Source organism: Cryptococcus neoformans, chromosome 7 (genome assembly GCF_000149245.1).
Source record: "Cryptococcus neoformans var. grubii H99 chromosome 7, complete sequence".
NCBI classification, from domain to species: domain Eukaryota; kingdom Fungi; phylum Basidiomycota; class Tremellomycetes; order Tremellales; family Cryptococcaceae; genus Cryptococcus; species Cryptococcus neoformans.
Window position 1 is genome coordinate 235,001 of NC_026751.1, and position 15,000 is coordinate 250,000.

The 15,000-nt window shown below is 47.7% G+C and overlaps 5 protein-coding genes and 1 non-coding gene; 4 read left to right on the forward strand and 2 right to left on the reverse strand.

Annotated features, from left to right (window-relative positions):
* The window catches only part of CNAG_06600 (vesicle-fusing ATPase), a 3,191-nt gene extending 255 nt beyond the window's left edge, over positions 1–2,936 (forward strand). The window contains exons 1-10 of the mRNA XM_012194897.1: positions 1–156; positions 216–341; positions 395–545; positions 599–673; positions 720–916; positions 968–1,125; positions 1,177–1,787; positions 1,852–2,013; positions 2,066–2,348; positions 2,404–2,936. The exon at positions 1–156 is cut by the window's left edge and continues 255 nt beyond it. Coding sequence (XP_012050287.1) covers positions 1–156; positions 216–341; positions 395–545; positions 599–673; positions 720–916; positions 968–1,125; positions 1,177–1,787; positions 1,852–2,013; positions 2,066–2,348; positions 2,404–2,813 — 2,329 coding nt within the window. The 3' untranslated portion in view covers positions 2,814–2,936.
* A 355-nt stretch (positions 2,937–3,291) lies between these two features.
* On the forward strand, positions 3,292–6,110 carry CNAG_06601 (amidohydrolase). XM_012195335.1 has 13 exons: positions 3,292–3,776; positions 3,837–3,934; positions 3,988–4,185; positions 4,239–4,409; positions 4,468–4,671; positions 4,721–4,781; positions 4,841–5,004; positions 5,057–5,068; positions 5,142–5,295; positions 5,356–5,393; positions 5,453–5,523; positions 5,581–5,762; positions 5,854–6,110. Exons 1-13 carry the CDS (start codon positions 3,389–3,391, stop codon positions 6,024–6,026), a joined length of 1,914 nt encoding a protein of 637 aa, XP_012050725.1. The 5' UTR covers positions 3,292–3,388; the 3' UTR covers positions 6,027–6,110.
* Positions 6,063–7,205, reverse strand: CNAG_12627. The gene is made up of 2 exons (XR_001045935.1): positions 6,993–7,205; positions 6,063–6,922 (listed from the first exon to the last, which is right to left on the reverse strand). It is a non-coding gene; the product is annotated as a hypothetical RNA (non-coding RNA).
* A 177-nt stretch (positions 7,206–7,382) lies between these two features.
* On the forward strand, positions 7,383–8,693 carry CNAG_06602 (cysteine-type peptidase). XM_012195336.1 has 1 exon: positions 7,383–8,693. The coding sequence occupies exon 1, from the start codon at positions 7,630–7,632 to the stop codon at positions 8,386–8,388; it is 759 nt and encodes a 252-aa protein (XP_012050726.1). The 5' UTR covers positions 7,383–7,629; the 3' UTR covers positions 8,389–8,693.
* A 249-nt stretch (positions 8,694–8,942) lies between these two features.
* On the forward strand, positions 8,943–13,584 carry CNAG_06603 (di- and tripeptidase). XM_012194898.1 has 11 exons: positions 8,943–9,570; positions 10,311–10,450; positions 10,502–10,610; positions 10,672–10,688; positions 10,739–11,686; positions 11,755–11,894; positions 11,943–12,006; positions 12,060–12,633; positions 12,683–12,972; positions 13,028–13,272; positions 13,343–13,584. The coding sequence occupies exons 1-11, from the start codon at positions 9,426–9,428 to the stop codon at positions 13,392–13,394; spliced, it is 2,724 nt and encodes a 907-aa protein (XP_012050288.1). The 5' UTR covers positions 8,943–9,425; the 3' UTR covers positions 13,395–13,584.
* The window catches only part of CNAG_06604 (hypothetical protein), a 2,235-nt gene continuing 761 nt past the window's right edge, over positions 13,527–15,000 (reverse strand). Inside the window, exons 1-3 of the mRNA XM_012195337.1 lie at positions 14,484–15,000; positions 13,976–14,423; positions 13,527–13,909 (exon numbers count right to left, since the gene is read on the reverse strand). The exon at positions 14,484–15,000 is cut by the window's right edge and continues 761 nt beyond it. Of these exons, the coding sequence (XP_012050727.1) occupies positions 13,628–13,909; positions 13,976–14,423; positions 14,484–15,000 (1,247 nt within the window). The 3' untranslated portion in view covers positions 13,527–13,627.

The window sequence follows — 15,000 nt, forward strand, 5'->3', positions numbered from 1 at the left end:
AACTCCCGCTCATCAGCTTGCGCAACCAACGCACCTGGGTTTGGGACCGAGGAGTGCAAGCCATTATAGCGAAAAGTCTCAGAATGAGTATGGTTACCAATCCCAGCCCCAAAGGGGTTATTCTCAACAGAGTCAAGGTGGCACTGGGAGAGGAGTGTGAGTGTTTATGCTGCCTACAATTTATAGGAGACTGAAAGATGTAACTGTCGTTATAGCTTCAACATTGCACCATGCCCTTCGGATGCCCTGGCCCTGACTAACCGCCTTGTCGTACATCCATCCGATTTCCCTTCAGACGTTGACTTTGCTCTCTTGCGAGGACGATTCATATTTTCTGTAATGTAAGGATTCAAAGAACCATCCTTTGCCCCATACTGATCATCCATATATACAGTCGCGATAATACCGGCACTTTGCCGCCCGGCCACGTCGGCCCGTCCAAGATTATTCGCCAATGGGTCGGCTTGTCAGCCGTCGGTGAGACTGTTGACATTGAACCTTACTATCCCGGAAACGGCGAATGGGCCAGCACTGCAGAGGTCGAGGTGGGTTGCAAGAGAATCGAATGTTTGGTTCGGAATGCTGACCTCTAACACAGGTTGGGTTCAGGCTGAAAAGGAAGGAAACTCATGATGTTTTCGACAGCGAGGAGATGGCTGCTGGCTTCATTAACGTATGGGTTATATCAGACATCCTCTTCCATTACTGATGTAAAGTAGGCATTCCCTTCGCTTCCTTTAACCCCTCTTCAACCCCTTGTGTTCGATTATCGTGGACATGAACTCAAAGCCACTGTCCGGGCAGTCTCCACGCTTGACGGTCAAGATGGTCGAACCGGTGTCATCATGGAGGGTACAGAGATTATTTGGGTAAAGGACCCCACTAGTGGCATCAAGCTCAAGAATACGTCAAAGAGGTAATATTGCCCTTTCGAAGTCTTTCATGCATTAAGCTGATAGTGTTCCAGAGGACCTACTAATGCTATTCTTGCTCCCAACTTCAAGTTTGAGGATATGGGTATTGGTGGTCTCGATACCGAGTTTGCTGCCATTTTCCGACGAGCATTTGCTAGCCGAATCTTCCCTCCTGGCCTTGTCGAAAAGTTGGGTATACAACACGTTAAAGGTCAGTTACACCAAATTTTCTACTGCCGCACACGTTCTCACTATTTTATAGGTATCCTCCTCTATGGCCCTCCTGGTACCGGTAAAACACTTATGGCTAGGCAAATCGGCAAGATGCTCAATGCTCGAGAGCCCAAGGTTGTTAACGGCCCGGAGATTTTGAACAAATTTGTCGGTCAGAGTGAGGAGAATATCAGGAAACTGTTCGCCGACGCCGAGAAAGAGCAGAAAGAAAAGGGTGATGAGAGTGGTCTACACATCATCATCTTTGATGAGCTCGACGCCATTTGTAAACAGCGAGGCTCCACTAATAGTGGCACTGGCGTCGGAGACTCGGTCGTTAATCAACTTCTCGCCAAGATGGACGGTGTCGATCAACTGAACAATGTGCTCATTATTGGTATGACCAACCGTATGGACATGATCGACGAAGCCCTTCTCCGTCCCGGACGTTTGGAAGTTCACATCGAAATTTCCTTGCCGGACGAGGAAGGAAGGTTACAGATCCTGAACATTCACACGACCAAGATGAGGAGCAATGGTGTTTTGGCCGATGACGTCGATTTGGCCGAACTCGCGTCCTTGACAAAGAACTTTTCGGGTGCCGAGCTGGGTGGGTTGACCAAGAGTGCAACAAGTTTTGCGTTCAACAGGCACGTCAAGGTAAGTTATGGGATCCCTCTAGTCTCCTCTATTCATTAACACAACTGACTTGATGTGATTACAGGTCGGTACGGTTGCGTCTTTTGAAGATGTCGAGAATATCAAAATTGGCCGAGCGGATTTTCTACATGCCTTGGAAGAAGTACAGCCTGCCTTTGGTGTTTCTGAAGAGGAACTGCAACAGGTCGTCCAGAATGGCATCATTCATTACTCTTCTCGTGTGAATGTGAGTTCATCGTAATGACCACTAAGGCATATGTAAGCTGACAACCATCTAGGAAATCCTCAACGACGGCCAATTACTTGTGGAACAGGTCAGAAAATCCGAACGTACTCCTCTCGTCTCTGTACTTCTTCACGGCCCTTCAGGTGCAGGCAAGACCGCTCTCGCTGCTACGATCGCAATGGGGTCAGACTTCCCTTTTATTAAGCTCATCTCACCCGAAACCATGGTTGGCTTTACAGAATCTCAAAAGATTGCCCAACTTCACAAGGTGTTTGCCGATAGCTACAAGAGTCCACTGAGTGTGGTTGTTGTTGATAGTTTGGAAAGACTGTTGGGTAGGTGCTTCTTTTTGTGTTTGTTAGACCTCGTTACTTACGCTACATTTCATAGACTGGAATCCTATCGGTCCCAGGTTTTCGAACGGCGTCTTGCAAGCCCTTGTAGTCCTATTCGGCAAACGACCTCCCAAGGGCCGTCGACTTCTCATCCTTGCTACAACATCCAATCGCTCCATCCTCTCCGACATGGATGTCCTCTCCACTTTTGATGCCGATATCCCTATCCCGCCCATTACTTCTGTTAAGCACATCGAACGCTGCCTACGCGAGGTCAACTTATTCTCATCGAATGAGGAGATGCAGCGAGCAGTGGACATGTTGCGGGATGTCAAATTTGGCGAAGGAGGAAACGGCGAGTTGATGGTGGGTGTGAAGAAGTTGCTATCGATGGCGGAGATGGCGAGACAAGACCCTGATCCTGCAGCCAAGTTGGTGGCGAGCCTGATGAGAGAAGTTGGTTAGAAATAGAATTCTGTTGTATCATCCGTAATGTGCAGTGTCCAGATGCCAGCAAACATGAAATTTGATTCTTTCCGAAACCACTGTTATCTCCTGTATATGCAATGTAGGATACTATATTCCTGACAATCAGCATGGTGTCAAGCGATTAAACTGCATTAAATTCGTCACTCATACGAAGCATCATGCCTGCCCTGGTCTTGTGCTGGGGTGTGAAAACGCAACGCTACATAGATCGGTACCATCACTTTCATTTGTCATGTCCGCATCTCAATGATGTTATCTCTCGGCCGCTCTGACAAAATTACCCGAAGTAGAAGGGGGGAGGGGTTCCCAAAGGATAGAGGGGCGGGGTGTCCGAAATAGTTCCCGAGTTGTAGTAAGTGGCGCCGGATGATTTGTCCCGATCTCAGTACGCGCAACCAAAGCACTAATCCACCGTGGGAACTCTCTTGTTGTTATTGACCGACGCCCGAGAGAAGACGACCTACGCAGCGGTAATATGAATTGATTCTTTGCCAACTGGTTGCCAGTCAATATAATAATAACAAACGGCGCCACCAACCACAGGGCATAACATGCCTACAAGGCTTAGACACTATCATCAACCTCAGCCTACCAGCAATGGGATCATGCCATATCCGCGGCATCCACCTCCTCGAGTCCTCTCCACTCGGTCCCTTCACCTCTCGATCTCTCTGCTGATTGTTGCTGCAGTCATCGTCTATGCCCAGAAACAATCTTTTATGAAGAATGTGCTACCTTCTAAAGTGTATTCGGTGACAGAGACTTTGCCTGAAAAATATGCAATATGTGGGAAAGAAGAAAATAAGGTGTATACGGTACCTTATGAGGTCGAAATTGCTATTGAAGTCGCAGGGGCAGCAGAGTGGGAGAAGGAAGCTGTAGGAGCAGTGCAATGTGTGGTAGTGGATAACGACAAGGTTGCTGACACGGGTAGTTTGAGTAAGTTTATGTGAAAAAAATTGTCCATGGGGCTTAGGCTAATAGCAGCTTGTACAACAGATAAGATCAGGCGAAAGTGGGTCAAGAACACTTTGGGCAGGACAACTCAGGATGATTTGCAGGTCATTCACCTTCCCCCAGGGCATACTCTAACCCCTGTACATCTTTCACTGTTCATATGGACATTCAATATTACTAACAGTTGAAACAGGGCTTCACAGACTCCCATGGTCATCCCTTGGTATATGGCCACGCCCAGCAACTGCCCTTACACGGGTGCAAGTCTATCGAAGAAGTCATAGCGAAGGTTGAAGATTACGTGAATCACCATCCATTAGAAGAGGGACAGTGGATAGAAGGGTTGGGGTGGGACCAAAATCTCTGGAAAGACAAAGTTTTCCCTACAGCTGTACATGGTTGCTCTTCCGCCATGCAGGCACCTAGAGCTGATAATGCTTGCAGGAGGAATTTGACAAGTCTGACGTCTTGAGGGGATTACCCATAAGCCTGGCTAGAGTAGACTATCATGTTGAATGGGTTTCGACCGCCGTCCTTCGTTTGATGGATGGCATTCCCGATGTCGAAGGTGGTACTGTTATGCGCGATTCTCAAGGGGAACCAACCGGTATCTTTGTGCGTATCAAATTAGCCTTTTTCTATGGAAATTGGAACTGAACAAAAATTAATTTAGATCGATAATGCCATTTCCCTTCTTACTGCCATCCGGCCGGCCTGGACTGACATCGACCGAGAACGGTTCCTCGATATCGTGGTAGGGGATGCTTTAAGCCATGGGTTAACGGGTGCATATGATGCAATGGGACTGGTCAGCGATCAACCTTTCTGGCGAAGAATGGCCGAAGAGGGAAAACTGCCTATTCGTTTCTACTCTATGGTGGGTAACCATGTGCATAATGAGATAGAATCATTTTGACATATATCAGCTTTCTTGCGAAAATGAAGAAGACTTTTGCGGAGATAAGGTAGAACCCTATCATAACTTTGGTGAGACTCGTCTCTGATCTTTTACTTCTTCCATCTGCTCTCTCTGACCCGCTATCTAGAGAAACACTATTACATGCGTGGTGTCAAGCTCTTCGGTGATGGCGCATTAGGCTCCCGTGGCGCTGCCTTGATTGACGACTACAGCGATCAGCCGGGATGGAAGGGATTGATGTTGAAGAAAGGAGAGGCCTGGGGACCATTGATAAAACAATGGTACGAAGCTGTAAGTCATACGGATCTACTTTCAACCGTCTAAAGCTAATGTAGGATTATAGGGGTGGCAAATCGTGAGTCAGAACCTGAGTCTTCAACACAATCAAAGCTCTGCCCATGAAGCTTGAAGTCTGATCTCAAATTCAGTGTGTGCATACGATAGGTGATCGCGCCGCCAAAGTGGTGCTTGATGCCATTTCGTCTGTCACTGATCTTCCTGGCATTCGCAAGGCGAGATTCCGACTGGAGCATGCTCAAATTATGACGCTAGAAGACCTGGAACGTGCCGCTAAGATGGGCAGTAAGTCAGCGATCTCCTCCTGTGGAGGAAGGTAAAGAAGACTGATATACTGTATAACAGTCATCGCGAGTGTACAGCCAACCCATGCGACAAGCGATGTATATCTTTCATTTTTTCGCCGTCCCGCTGAAGAGACACGTCTGACATGAATGTGTAGATGTGGTACGCCGAAGATCGCTTGGGCACAGAACGCATTAGAGGCGCATACGCTTGGCGTTCATATCTCAAGTAAGTTCCAATTCTTCTTTCACCCTTTAACACATCCGCTAACCATCATACAAACAGCAATTCTGGTCACATTACTCTAGGTTCCGACTTCCCTGTCGAATCTATTGACCCGCTGAAAGGATTTTACGCCGCTGTAACTCGTAGATCACCGGAAGGCAAATCTCCTCATGGCAAGGGAGGATGGTATCCAGAACAGAGACTGAGTAGGGTTGAGGCCCTTAGGGGTTTTACCGTATGGGGTAAGTCAAATAGGGTTTCTGTAGTTTGCCTCATGTCTTATGAGTGAGACGACGAGCTCATATCATCTGTTTTCTTTTTTTATTTTATTAGGAGCGTATGCTTCGTTCTCAGAGGATCTTGTTGGGTCTTTGACACCTGGAAAGAAATTTGACGCTGTGATATGGGATGATGATTTACTTACTGTACCAGAAGATGAGATGCTGGATGTAAAAGTCAAGGGGGTGATTGTGGATGGCAAATTGGTCTGGGGAACTTTGGGATGAAGACTTTATAGAGGCAATTTTCGTAGGTTACCTGTGGACAGAAATATATCAAGCATGCTATGATCCTTGTATCACTCTTCTATATCTGTTGAACAACGAACACATGCTTTGTGTGGTTTTACTTTCCAGACGACCTCTTCATCCAGCTTTTAGTTCCTTCATTTGCCTTCTTCGACTCGAACATCTCTTTCCTCCTCGATCCATTCTTTCTAACTCATCCCATTCTTCTCGGTCCCTAATCTTCTCCCCAAGCTACCTAGCAACTTCCTCCTTCAACTCTTCCTTGGGGCTTCCATACTAGCTACCTTTCTCTCTACCTGTACCCTTAGGCAGGTAGAAGACGACGTGAGTTTGGAATGCAAATCGAAACGATGGCAAAGCTTTTTTGAGCGGCTGTTTGTTTGAGCGACTGCAGGGTTTCGACCGATCTTTGATCGAGATGGGCGATGGGAGGATGAGGGACGGTATGTAGATGACATGAATGGCTCCTTTATGGGAGAGTGAGTGATGTTGGACATGTTGGGGTTATGGCAATATAAGGTGCGCTTTTGGGAAGCAATGCGAATGCTTTCTTGCGTTGAGCTGCACCATCCAGTGGCCTTGTTACACAGAAGATGTTCCGTTGGAAGAATTGATAGTTATAGTTAGAAAAACTATTAGATATATGCCCTGAGGGTGCTTAACTACCTCCGTTGTACTTTCCATTTTCGTATTCTTCTTCGTCTTGTGCAAATTTGCATATATGTGTGTGGTGACTACAGTATTGGAGTTACTTACACAGACCGCTTATATATGCCGACGATCATAAGGCTGCATGTTTTCCGCATACGCCGGACTGGAGTATAGGCTGAAGGCGGATCTTGCAAGTTTGAAGTACATGAGGGTTATAGGCTGTTCTATTCGAAGGGCAATGAGGATTGAGAGGATCAAAGGAGGCTAATGGCATTGGGAACGCTTGAGACCTACTATAGGAGGGGCTTATCGTCCGAAAGTTGTGGCTGTTTCGAAGTGCTGATTTTGAAAATGGGTTACTCATCAGGGGAGGCCCTACATTATTTGTTCATCGCAAGAGTTGGGCTGAATTGAGAGCCTATCCGTTCAGAACCTTGATGCGGGCGCTCAAGCATAAAAAAAACCAGAGGGAATGAAGTCCGCCGCTAATTCGTTACTGCCGTCAGACCAAAGTGCATGAATAACGTTCCTCATTTTCCTGCTAGTCTCGTCACAACATCGCCTGGCAGCATCGGAATTAGTAACTCGAGCGGCGGAGTATAAGAGTACCGATAAGCTAAAGTGCTAGGCCGAACAAGTATAAGAGATTTGGTGGTTAAACGGCGCAAGGTCCGGCGAATGACGACATCCGACAAAGTCTTGGTGTACGTATGTCTGAGTTCGCAAGACTTGACAACTGACTCCATGACATGACGTATTACGTCCGTCGTACACCGAACTATTCGACGTATCATTCTAATAAATGTCAACTTCAGCTAGTTCGTTGATTTCGAGACAAGCTGTAACGAACTCCACAAGGAATTCATAAAAGCGACCCGCTTTTCAGTATCTTGGAATCAAATACGCATTTAATCATCCTAATTTATCCACGATGCCTCCCAAGAAGATCCTTATAATCATGTCCGACGCGTCCACAATCCCCCTCCTCAAAACATCTGAATGCGGGAAGACCACCACAGACCAGAGCGCTGGTTTCTTCTTGATGGAACTGGCAAAGCCACTATCCAAATTTCTCTCGGCAGGCTGCGAAGTGACCTTCGCCTCCCCGCTTGGCAAGACTCCCACTCCCGACCCTAACAGCGAGAGCCTCATGGCCTTCGCCTTGAATTTCTACGAACGCCAGCGTGAGAACGACCTCATCGCTAGGATGAAGCGGGAGAACGGATTTGCGTCGCCGAGGACATTCCAAAGTGTCTCGGATGAGGAACTGGATGGGTTCGCGGCCGTGTTTATTCCAGGCGGCCATGCGCCGCTGGCTGATCTGGGGGCCGATCCGGAGCTGGGAAGGATCCTTGCCCATTTCCATCGTGAGGGGAAGCCGACGGCAGTGATTTGCCATGGGCCTTATGGGCTGTTAAGCACCAAGGCGACGCCAGAAGGGACGTTCTTGTACAAGGGGTACAAGATTACTTCGTGGTCTGACGCGGAGGAGAAGATGATGGAAACCTTGTGGGGAGGTGAGGTGCCGAAGGTGGAGAGTACTCTTCGTGAGGCTGGTGCTGAGATGGTTGAAGGACTAGGAGAGAAGATTGGCAGAATTACGGTGGATAGGGAGTTAGTCAGTGGTGGCAATCCTTTAGCTGCGAATGCGCTAGCAGAGCAGGTTTTGAAAATGGTCGAGGCCCAGTAAAAACTGGATAAAAAGATTATCTTATATCATCAAGGTACTGCTATGGTCTATCTACCGCAGATACATGCCGCTCAAATGCGAACCACTTGGATGTAAACCACTTAAATGTGAACCACTTAGATAAGCGAGCTTTGGGCCGTCAGTTTGAGACAATTATGTTTGGAATCTGGTATTATTCGATAGTTATGCATCTCAGAAGCATCGATGGTATGCACCACTGAGCGCGACTTGTGGAATGAGATATTTTTTCCAGGGCTGTTAGGCGATAGGTAACGGAGTTCCAATGCGGCGCTGCTGCGGTGAGAGCACATAGAAACGCTGGAGTGGACGAAGTTACCTCCCCGTTCTCCATTGTCGTTTGATGACGGGATGCGTGGTTGCCCCGCCAAAAGAAGATTGCATAAACATATTCAAGGTGGAGGCCGGAAAACAGAAATAATTAAATTTATTTATTAACGGGCGAAGCTCGTCTCGGCGGGCTCAGCCGCCCGTTACCCGAGAGACGGAGGAGGATGATAGGTAAATAAAGACGGACCAAAGGAGCTCAACAAAGCGGTGGTTATTACTGCTATCACCTTTTGATGAGACGATAGCGAAAATAGCGACCAAAGGAAATTGTCGGGATTTAAGACTAATACCAAACATCGACTCGACTTGCTCAGCATTCAGATATCGACATATCCCGCCATAGCCCGTACGTAGTGCTTATCGATCAGCTGGGCTCCCTCCTTTCGATCTTTCGGGAATTTCAGTATTGGGTCGTCCGACAACCGACGGCATATCTAGGATACAGAGCTTCTCTCGGTCTTCGCGAGCCTTCGAAATTGCCATCTCGCTCTTCAGCTTACCAATGATAGCGACGAAAGAACATCGAGGAAAATAAGGCAGGAAACTATCAACGGCTCCAGACAGCCTCTCAGCAATTCAAACCACTTGTCTAAATCAGAGTCAAGCATCCCCTGCCACATATCACTGCATACCGTGTTTTCAGGTCCAGCATCGCCTCGACGAATCACGCATCCACCAGTTTATCAGCAATGGCGCCATCATCACCAATCTTATCGCCATCCCGCTCTCCTCTGTCCGGCGGCCGAGTCAATGGTGATAACGCCAGTGTCAATGAAAGGACAGCTCTACAGAGCGGGATGTTGGGGGAAAGGAAGGATAGCGGAGTCAGGAAGGGTACGTACATTTTCTTTAAATTTGCAAAGTCTGAAGACTCGATCTGGTGGTGAGACGATGCTTTGCGAGTCCGTTGTGCATTGTCGATAGAGGTATGGAAAGAAGTGCGACGATGGGAAACTATAAAATAAGAGGAGGAAGGCTGGTAAAGGCGGGGATTGCTTATCGCTAGTTCCCGTCTTCTACGCAAGATTTATCTCTTAGTCGAGTGACAAGAGGCAATCCCCAAAAACAAATAATCAAGCATTGCCACTGGACTATCTGTTTATTTCTGATTGACTTAAACCAAAAAGTGGGACCCTACTGATTAAACACCTCTTACAATCAAATTATATACGCGGACCTTTCAATATGTCATGTGTCCGATATACGTGTGATCCCAAACTTATACGGCGCTCCCGCATCTCCTCCTCTTTCTCCGCAAAACCTCAAACAACATACAAATCTAAACCCTACACACATTTCTCGACTGGCCTCTCATATCACCCCCAATAAACCGCTGATCTCTCCCCGTCTCGCCCGTGCAACGCCAATCATTCCGGTTCTACCAATCGATGATACGAAAATCGGTGGGGATGATTTTGACGGTGATATCACAATCAATTTGGATTCAAAACGCCTTTCATTTGGAACAAACCCTTCCATTACTCGATCTCTCCAACCGACTCAACATCCTGTCCCCGTGAACGGCGCGCTCAAACATACCTGCGGATTTTCTGTTAAAATATTCAATGAACCAGATTCTTTGACACGTGAGAAAAAGGGGAAGATGCCGGTACTCTCACACTTGCTCAATGTGGGCAATGGCACCGTCCTGAGTTTAGCTGCAGACGAAAAGTATGTCTACGCTGGGTGTCAGAGCGCCGACAATGAAATCACCGTAAATTGCATTCAAGTCTTAATGCTGAAGTTCTGCTCATAAAACGTCCAGGTATTCTCAAGGTCAAGTCTTCAACCCTTGTATCGCTTACTCGGTCATCAAGGCAGTGTACTCGCTTTATTAATCGTCGAGGAGAAAAAATGGCTTGTCAGTTCGAGTAGTGAGTCGGACATGTTTTGGGGTTTGGCTTGATGGTTGGTAGCTGATGGTGTGATGGAAAGGTGCCGGTGATGTCAGGGTGAGACTAGGCCAACTAGATGATGAAATTTTTTCTGACGGTATATATAGATATGGTCAACGGAGACATTGGATCTGCTATATGTTATCCACCCATGTGACGACACTTCCGGAGACATTTACTCCCTGGCATGGGATGAACGCGCCGGGGGTACACTTTACTTTGGGTCCCAATCGTGCTCCATCGAATGGATTAACTTTAGCGACCTCTGCACTTTCCATCAACGCAAGATCTCTGGCTCAGCCGCGGGTACGGTCCACGTCGTACCTAACGGCATTGACTCTTCTTCTCGTCCTGGTCCATCTCAACGATCAGGCCGCTACAAACCTCACAAATTCTTTGACAACCCCCCGGAAAACGGTTGCAGCGGTTCCTCCACCCCTTGCTCTCCCTTCCCATCCAATACCGCTCGAAAAGAAACTTTCTCCAAAGCTGAATTAGATCAAGTCAGCGTAAATTTGCTTGAACAAACACGCCCAGCTACAGAGATCGAAGTTCCAGCCGAATCCCGACTTGCCTTTGCACATTATGGCTACGTCTACGCTTTACATACCCTCTCGAGACCTAACGGCGATAAGTGGCTCGTAAGCGGTAGCGGTGATTCCGATGTCAAGATCTGGGAATGTCATCCATCAGGCGGTATTACTCTTATCCGTCAATTCAATTCTCTCTCTGGTGCGGTGCTCTCTTTTGCATTTCGAGATGACTTGCTTTATGCTGGTCTGCAGGCAGGAGAAATTGCAGTGTGGGATCTCGAAACTGGGGCTTGTATACGTACGATCGAAGCGCACGAGGAAGACGTACTCGTGATGAGCGCGCTGGGTGGCGATGTGTATACTGCCGCGGCCGATGGGAGGGTGTTGAGGGTGAATGACGAGTTTGATTGTACGGCGGCCTTCAAGGCACATAGTGGAACCGTCATGAGTAGCACGATCGTGAAAAGTGTTAAAGGAGATTCATGGGAGCTTATCACAGGTGGGAATGATTCTTATGTCAAGGTGAATTTTTGCTTCTTGATTACTCATCTAGAAGCATCTGCTGACCTCTTTTTTTTTTACTTTCGAAGATTTGGCAAGTAGAGGCATCTAAAGAAACTTTGCAATCTGGGAATGTAATGGACATGGAGCATGAGGGCGATGTGATGCTCTACGCTTTATCCAAGCTCGTTGCGGTCCCGACTATCAGTGATGACTCCCATCGCGAAAGGTATGTGAGACGATTCGAATGTGAGACACGGTCATTTACTAGCATTAGCTGTCGACAAGGCGCACATCTACTGAAAAAAATCCTCTCCCAACTCGGTGCTTCTTCTGAAGTTGTGAGCAACGACGCATTCATAAGTGTTCTGCGGTTGTCTGACACTATGTACAGCTCTGTGGAGAACAAGGAAAAAACCCTCTCGTTCTCGCTACTTTTACCGGTCGAGATATCGGCAAACCTCGAAAACGTCTTCTCTTCTACGGACACTACGACGTCCAGCCGGCCGCAGAAAAGCGTTGGATAACCAACCCTTGGGAGCTGTCTGGCCGAAACGGCTATCTATATGGACGTGGTGTCACCGACAATAAGGGCCCCATCATGGCTGTTGCTTGCGCTGCCGCTTCCTTGAGACAGCGCCGTGAATTGGATGTTGACCTGGTCATGATCATTGAAGGCGAAGAGGAAGCAGGCTCGCGAGGATTCGCTTCTACCGTGCGTGCTCACAAGGTTGATATTGGACATATTGATGCCATTCTCTTGTCCAACTCGACTTGGATTGATGAAGAAGATCCCTGTGTGGTGTTTGGTATGCGAGGCGTGGTATACGCTAATCTGTCGGTAGAGAGCAATGAAGAGAACCTCCATAACGGTGTGGATGGCGGTGCCAGCAGTGAGCCGATGTTTGACATGGTCAGGGTCTTGGCAGCATTGTCAGACGCCAAGGGCGTCAAAGTACCTGGGTTCTGTAAGTATATGAGCTGGCGACTACCAGGCCGTCACTAATCAAAACGCAGACGACTCTGTTCGACCTGCCACCAATGAAGAGATGTCTCTCCTCCGAGATGTTTCTTCTGCTTGCGGCCGTCCCCTCGACGAACTAATCCGAGTTTGGCGACAGCCTTCATTCTCCATTGCCAGTATCAACTCTTCAGGTTCTGGAAATAAAACCGTCATTCCTCGAAAAGTGTCGACAGACATCTCAATGCGAATTGTACCGGATCAGGATCTGGAGACTATCGTCAAAGGCCTCAAACAGTTCTGCAGGGACACTTTCCAGGGATTGGGATCGCCTAACACATTCAAGGTGAGTTGAGCTCAAATGATGTATCCTGCCAATCGACTGATCGGTTGTCTTGTAGATCCAAGTCACCCATACCGCCTCCTGGTGGCTTGCATCACTTGAATCGCCATACTTCAAAGCCCTCGAAGCTTCGGTACAAGACGTCTGGGGTGTCAAACCGCTCAAGATTCGTGAAGGTGGTACGGTCCCTACTGTATTCTGGCTGGAAAAGGAATTCGGAGCGCCTTGTGTGCATTTGCCTTTGGGTCAGAGTTCGGATGCGGGTCATTTGGCCAATGAGAGGATGAGACTTTTGAATTTGAGGTGAGTCTGTCTTTCCTCAGTCCTTCAACAGTATTTCCAAGGGATTTGTGATTGACAGCACTGGATGTAGGAACGGTAAAAGAGTAATCGAGGCATATCTCACGAGACTCGCAAGCATTTAAGGTAGACAAAATGAATAATGGGGTAACTGATGTTGCATAGTTGCATAATGCAATGGTTTTTCTCTTCTTCTTTAGTTCCATAGTGTTCGTCAGCATGCAATCAAAGCAAATGTTTCCAAGTAACGTCTGATGTACGCGCTTATATGAACAATGCATATGCCAAATGCCATGCCAACCTATTATGCCTTATGAATTTTATCTTTTGTGTGAACATGGACGAGAACCCTCATCAATCATGCCCCCATCTGACGCATTTTCCGATCATGTCCCCTCGTCCTTGCAGCATTCGAATGTCCTCTATTCCCTTTATTTTGCCTCCCCTTCCCCCCTCTTCCACCGCTATTACCATGACTGCTGTTGGTATAGCTTGTATTCATGCTCATGACCGAGCCGTCAGGTGATGGCTGTCGTGCGCGGTTGTCGTAGCGATTGTTACGGTTATTACGGCCGGACGATGATGTACCTTTACGTGCCATCCTATCACGATGTGCTTCAAGGATAACGTCTTTTTGGGGCTGTTCGGAAATGTATTCGAGATTAGTGAGATATTCTTTTCAGCAAGGAAGCACCTTGAAACTTACATCTCTTTCAAGCATGACTCTCCATCCTTCAATCTGCCCATCATCCCATCCAAGCATCTCCCTCATCTTCTTCCTTTCATCGCTCCTTCTCGTCACACCATCTCGATCAAACAATCCTGGATCATCCAGATACAGCGTGCGCAAGATTTCGTACCTTTCCTTATCTGGCATTCTATTACTCTGGTTTTGCTGATTCCTCCTCGAGACTTTGACGGCTTCACCATCACTATCCACCGGCGCGGTATCTTCGGTATCACCGCCTGAAACACGGACTTGGAGTGGGATCTCTCCGGAATCTTCCATATCAGATTCATCATCTGATAAGAGCAGGTTTGAGTCGGCCAAGGCTTGACGACGCTCTTCTTCTTCGGATGCTTGAAGGGAGATGAGACGTTGGATGGAGTCGCGGATGTGTTGTGGGATGGTGGATTGAAGTTCGGGGAGCACGCTGTATTTGAGGAATAAGCAAAAGAAGAAAATAAAGGTGGAAGAAAAAAGGAGGACATACCTCTCATCATCTTTCAGTCGCAACCTGCTAACGTCCAGATCTTCAGCGGTGAATATGTTCCTTCTTTCAAACTTCTTCTTCTCCTCTCTTTTTTCATCCGGCAGCTCGCCAACAGTCTGCACATCACCCAATTTGCTAACCACCGCTTTCAATCCTCCAAGCTCCTCTGGTAAATCTTCGCCGTGATTTAACATACATGTCAATAAAGGTTCGGCAAGTTCACCGGGTGAGGCTTTGGATCCAGCTGGGATTGACGAGAATTGCGGGTGCGATAGGGCGGTGAGTAAAAGGTAAGGTGGGATCGTAGGGAAAATAGCGAGGATAGAAATTACCCTTGTGTCACGCTTGGCGAGTTCGTCTCGTCTCTTTTGCAACTTCCCAATAATCACACTATCCGGACTAAACTTGCGTCCGCTCTTTCCCCACAGGGCTTCACAATCCCCTCTTAGGCTCTTTCCCTGCATGACGCCCATTGCCGCACTTTCATTTTCGCCTAAAAAACGTAACATGGCATCGC